This window comes from Charadrius vociferus, unplaced genomic scaffold (genome assembly GCF_000708025.1).
Source record: "Charadrius vociferus isolate BGI_N301 unplaced genomic scaffold, ASM70802v2 scaffold323, whole genome shotgun sequence".
Classification (NCBI taxonomy): domain Eukaryota; kingdom Metazoa; phylum Chordata; class Aves; order Charadriiformes; family Charadriidae; genus Charadrius; species Charadrius vociferus.
The window spans coordinates 1,470,764-1,476,763 of record NW_009647692.1 but is presented as its reverse complement, the minus strand read 5'-3'; the positions used below and the strand labels follow the sequence as shown (position 1 = coordinate 1,476,763).

At 44.9% G+C, this 6,000-nt stretch overlaps 1 protein-coding gene across 1 annotated transcript in view; it reads right to left on the bottom strand.

The window, feature by feature from the left end:
• Positions 1–3,520: 3,520 nt before the first annotated feature.
• NF1 (neurofibromin 1) overlaps positions 3,521–6,000 on the bottom strand; it is a 100,229-nt gene continuing 97,749 nt past the window's right edge. The window contains exon 61 of the mRNA XM_009881481.1: positions 3,521–3,663. Coding sequence (XP_009879783.1) covers positions 3,521–3,663 — 143 coding nt within the window. The remainder of the gene's footprint in view (positions 3,664–6,000) is intronic.

Genomic DNA, 6,000 nt, shown 5'->3' with positions numbered 1-6,000 from the left:
ACAGAAAAAGCCCTAAAACCTACAACCCAGTTAGGAATAGAGCACTGGAACGCTCCCAGGTGCTCAGTCCACAATACTTATTTGAAATGTTTCCTGTTCTTGGAAACCTCATGCACATTAAAGCAGAAACATTGGCATAATTAACAGGTAGGTTATGCACTATTCAAATACTACTGAATTATTTTTAAGTCAGGGAAAATACAAACACAAACAAAATGTTAATCATCTTTACAGTACTTAACTGTAGTTAGTGCGTAATGGATTACGTGTTCTAAAACAGGGGTGTCAAACATACAGTCCCCACAATGTAGTTATATGGTCCACGTGTTAAAATCAGATTTTTCTGAATTTAGGTTTTCATTTCAAAGTACACAGACTCCACGGCTGCAGTAGCCCATGCAGCAGTGACTGCCCGGTAGTCTGCAGGCTGCCTGAAACAGCGACTCGAAGGTTGGAACTCTGCTCTGTCTCCTGCTCGTTAGATCAGGCTTCAAACCTGCATCGTCACCAGCACCGAACTGCTGCTCACTACGAGCATCAAGGGAGTAACGGGATGAGGAGAGAAGGGACGCAGGCTGGACTGGGAACAGAGAGTGGTGCTCAGAGGAACCAAACGGAGCAGGTGGAGAATAGGCAAAATACTCCAAACAGGAGAAGAGAACAAATAGAAAGGAGGATGCGAGAAAGAAAACCAAAAGGCAAAACAACAGCACTGGCTGTTGCAGGGAGCAGGCCGAGCGATGAATGTGACGGTAAGGCACTGAACAACTCATTACTAATAGAAGTTTAATCATTAAAGAAAGGCCATGTTTTCCCCCTTGATCTAAGCACAAGCTCCCCAACTACTGGGAGATAACGTTCCTGTGTAGCGGGCCGCACGTGACCCCGCATTAAACCTTGGCCCTCAACTGTAATTGCACCCAAATCTAACCCCTGATACCTCACGCGTTTGACACCCCTGCTCTAAGAAAGTGTGGGTCCTCTCACCGAACCACACAGTGAAAACATTAAATGACTCCCCTCCTTCCAGGAAATAGAATACATTAAATTTTGACTGACTTTATGAAGATAGCAGGTTTTTTCAGCTGGGACCGAGAGCCTGGAGTAGTTCCAGTTCTCACATGGTAGGAAATTTTAATCACTGTCCATTTTGAGTTCACATCATATGTATTTCAAAGAATACATTAATCCTAATTTAGGGACACTTTTTTTACGGCAATGCAAAATATTGAAAGAGTTGCTCTCAAATGCACCCAGTCCAAACCAAACTGATTTGGTAGTTCATCTGGAATTACTATTCCTGTTTAACGAAAATTTGCTCGTGGGAGAAACAGCTGAAAGCTGTATTTTTCTAACAGTAAGTTACCTTTACAAGAGATTCTTTTGTCCTCCTACCTACAAATCTTCAGGCTTCTAAAATTCATTGTCTTCAGCAAAAGAGAAAGGGCTGGAATTAGCTTCATTCAGTATAACCAAGTGCAAACTGGCAGTGATGCTGAAGGTGGCTCTTCGCAATTTGATGTATGAGATGAGAACGGTTTTAAATGAGCGACTCCCGAAGTTTTACATGCACAGCAGCTTCGGACACGGCACGAGTCACTGCTCTATGCCTACAGGCAGTTCGAGCCTCACAGTCAGGTCAGTAACCACATTTCTACTACAGCTCTTACGTGTCCAAGAGTAAAAAAATTTGGTTAATTGCACAAGTCTTCATATTTTCCAACGTATCTATTTCAAGACTGCTAATTCTAAATTTTCCTCTTGTTTTGGCAATTATTTGCATATTAAGTTTGTGTTCATAGTTTTTCCAGGACTGTAAACAAATTAAAGAAATTAAATTGTTATTTTATGAATCAATACAATAAAGGTATTTTTATTTACATAAATGTTACATTGTTACTGTGTGGATACATGTGAATTATGTGCTATATCAATAAAATCTGAACACTTAGTTGTACCATTCTCTAATAATTTAGCTGTGGAGTTTAATTTACTGAAAGCCACTAACAAAATTGCACTAGAGGATTTTATTTTATAGAGTGGATCTACTTTTTTTTCCTTTAAAGCCACTTACAGATTGTTAATTTCTAACATAAAGCAGGGATGTGAAAGGGGGAAGTTTAGCCGTTCTGCAGCAGATCTGCTCAGCCCTCAAGCAAGCGCCCGGGTGCCAGGCCCTTCTCTCAGCCTTGCTGCTCGCCGCCCAGCTCCTGCTCTGCGCGTGTTCAGCCGCAGCACCAGCGCCGCACCTTCGCCCTCACCAACATAGCAGCATGTCCTCACAGTCGTCCATCGCTGACACACGACTGTAGCTGGTAAGTCTTTCACAGTGACAGCAATTTCAGTTTTGTGTAACCCCCATGCACGAACCCTTACGAACTAAAACCCTCTGGAACTTCGGCAAGACAGGTTTGCCCGCAGATGTCTGTACTGATACCAGGAATTGCACTGCAAATGTTCAGACGTAACCTGGATTTGACACAGTGTCAGTTATTTTTAAATTCATGTACCTTAAGCAAACATTACTGTTTTTATATCACTGCTTGGGCAGCACAAAAGCAGCTTTGCCAAACACCAGCTCCCAGTGCTGGAAGTGAATTCATTCATTTTCCCCTCCATACCCCAACGGTTTTCCTGCCAGGAATTTCTCGAAGGTGCATATTGTTGGGAAGGGCAAAACTAAAGTATATGCTAAATGGAAGAAAGAAGCAATAAATTTTCAACACTGCTACAATGACAGCATAATAGTCAGTTCTCCATGATTTTCTTTCCACTATACAACCTTCTTAGTGCAGTTAAAGTACAGCAAAAAAAAAAATTTGCTTTGGAAAAAAAGCCAGTTTGTCCAGTCTGGTCCATACACAGTCCAAGTATTTGAAGCTATGGTCTGGGGAATGACAGAGACTCATGCAGCCTCCTTGTCCTCTCAAATTTATTGCTAATCACTAGAAATTTAATCTAATCCACCACTTCTGGTTAAGCTCGTTGTACTGCGGCTATCATAAGTTTCTTTTAAGTACGGTAAAAAAAAGTCCACAGCTAAAAATCTTACAGGTTTGAATTAAAACTAGGAATAGAGTAACTTCCCCCGGCTCATAAAGCCACTACCTTGAAAAGTGTGCAAACAGGATTAAGGATTAACACTTTCCTTTAGAGAAGACACAAACAAGGCAGATAACAGAAGCAAGGTAGAACTGTCTACGGGAAATGGCTTTCGTGTTTGGACAAGATACGGTTCTGCAGTGTTAAAGAACTCCACACCTCCTTCGGCTACAAAGTCCGTCAGGATCTATGTGAGCGGTTCTGAAACACTGGCTTAAATCAAGAACAGAAGGAAAAGAAATGAAGGCATTAAAATTCAGGCAATGTTTCAAGAGTTGATCATCTGGCAACACGGCTGACAGGATGGGAACTTTAAAAATTAAGTGCAGCATCACAACCGGTGGGGGCCCTTTGCGAGAGGCCCACGAATGTCAGTCAGTCTCAAAAAAAAAAAAAAAAAAAGATTAAAAAGAAATAGTCACACAATCTTTTTGATGCTGTGACGTTTGAAACTGCCAGCACTTCGCTGCTTTTGCACTTGGCTTGCGGAGCCGTGGCGCATCCTCCCGCTGTTGGAGTGTCCGGCGGTGGGCGAGAGCTCCACGTTCTCCTTGTCGATCCCTGGGGAAACACAAGGACAGAGGTTAACCTCACCGCTTCGCCCATCCTCTAACTCAGCGCTTTAAGGATGGCTTTCTCTGCAGGCACCCAGGGCAGTGTGCTGGAGCCTGCGCGGGACAACAGCAGGAAAAAACAACAGTGCCTTTGGGCCAGGGAGGTGTCAGAGAGCCCTGTGCGCTGGGCAGCGGGGCCCGGGAGCCGCAGGGGACCTGCCCATGCTGGTGTCACCAGTCTGGACGGAGGGGGGAGGTCGTGGTCCAAACACTGCTGAATTCTGCCATGCTGACAAGTGGCAGTTCATTCAAAACAGCCTTTGGCAACACAAACCAGCAGCAGTGCCTGGGAAAGTGCTGCAGAACATGGTCATGGTGTATTTAAAAAAAACCCAAATATTTGCCCCGGTAGGCAGGTAAGCACCACACAGCCGCTCGCCCATCGCTCCCCACCCCCAGTGAGGCAGGAGAGGAGAGGAAAAGTGGAAAGCAGGAAAACTTGGGGGCAGAGATTAAAAAAATGGTCTAGTGAGTGAGGGATCAGTGGAAGAAGAAAAGAAGAAAAAAAGCAAAACCCAAACCAGTGATGGAAAGGCAATCGCTCAGCATCCCTGCGGGGCAGCCCAGTGCCCAGCCAGGTGCCAGGCGATGGCCAACCGCCCCACCGCCTCTTTCCCCGACACCGCTGAGCATCACCCTGCCCGGCACAGAACCACCCCTGGTGAGCCGGGGTCACCCTCCTGGCTGGGCCCCTCCGGCCAATGCCCTCCAGCCGTCCCCCGGGGCTGAGTGCGGGTCGGAGCAGGCCCTGCGCTGCGCAAACACTGCCCAGCACCGTTTTGCTCACAAGCGCAGAACACAGCCCCACGCCAGCTGCTATGAGGAAAATGCACTCTGCCCCAGCCCAGCCCACTATTTTAGCCCAACGTCATACAATCTGATTGTCGATGATGTCTCACAAATGACAAATCCGAGACAGCTATTTTATTGCAGCACTGTAGTATGAAAAATAATGTTTTCAGGATCAGATGTATGACCCCGTGCTCAGTGAAAGCTGGACTTTGACCAGATACAACACCTCCACATGCTAAATTGCGATGCCCGCACACACAGATCTATGCACTCACCTGCACAGAGCTTATAATTTTTCAATATGGCTCGTTCAAATAATCTTTTTTCCCCCCTAAAGTTGCATACTGAATTTGATGTTAATCTGTTTCCAACAATAAAAGACAAAATACTTCAGCCTGTGGGCACTGCCTGATCTGTTTCCATCTACGCTACTTTCCTACAACTGTATGGAAATAGAGAGGGGTACAAACTGTTCACTGAGTTCACCTGCTCAGCTCTTAAAACTGAACAGGAATTTTATTTAATATGGGAAATAGCATACATAAATGTTCACAGGGCAGATGAAGGTTCCCCTCCCTGCACAAAGCATTTGCACCAGTAGCGGTACCCACTGAAACACAAAATGAAAGTCTTCCAGGCTACAAAGCCCTTTCTGGCTCTCATTTTGAGAGGACTGAGCAAATGAAAGAGTTTGACTCAAGTGTCTTCTGGCTTCTGCGTTCTCTAGGAGGAAGAACTGACAGAATGTCAAACCTGTGGCTTTCTTCCAGCCAAAAATCAATGACTGCCATTAAAGAGGGGAGTGAGGACGGTTCATTTCTGAACCTGCAGAATTCTGCTGCAATGGCAGAGGCTGATTCTTGCTACCAGAGAAGGTTTGTGTGTATTCAGGTACCTAAAACTGCCCTCAACACTGAATCTTGGCTCACAAATAAAGAGCAGTAAAAATACATAATGTACAAATCAATGTTTGGAGGACTCTCTCATTGCCGGGAGGAATGAAAGGCTCCGCTGGCTTATTTTGCATACAGCAGAAATGGAACTGATGCAGGTATCCACTTGAAGAGTTAAGTGTCACAATGTAGACACCAAATAATGAGTCAAACCCTGGCAAATTCAGGGTTAAAAAAAGAATAATCAATTAACTTTTAACAAGGACAGCTGCAAAATAAAATTACTGAAAAGAAAATTGGTTCTGTTTTGCCTCAAACCAGGACACCGACTAATGAAACAGTTTTCCAAGCAGGGCATTACCCGGGGACACACACAGAGCTGAGCTGGAAATCTTTACAAGAACTGCTGTTGCCCAAGTTCAGCTCCACCAAGGGCAGGGGGCGGCTGACAGGGCAGGAGGAGGATGAAGCCAGACAGGCTCTACCCCAAGTGCTTGTACTTTTCTGAGAAGCTTTGGATGTTCTCAGCAGGACAAGGTAACTCTATTAAGTTTTGCTAAAAGAATAACATCAAACAAACCTCAAAAATGAGCTGGTTT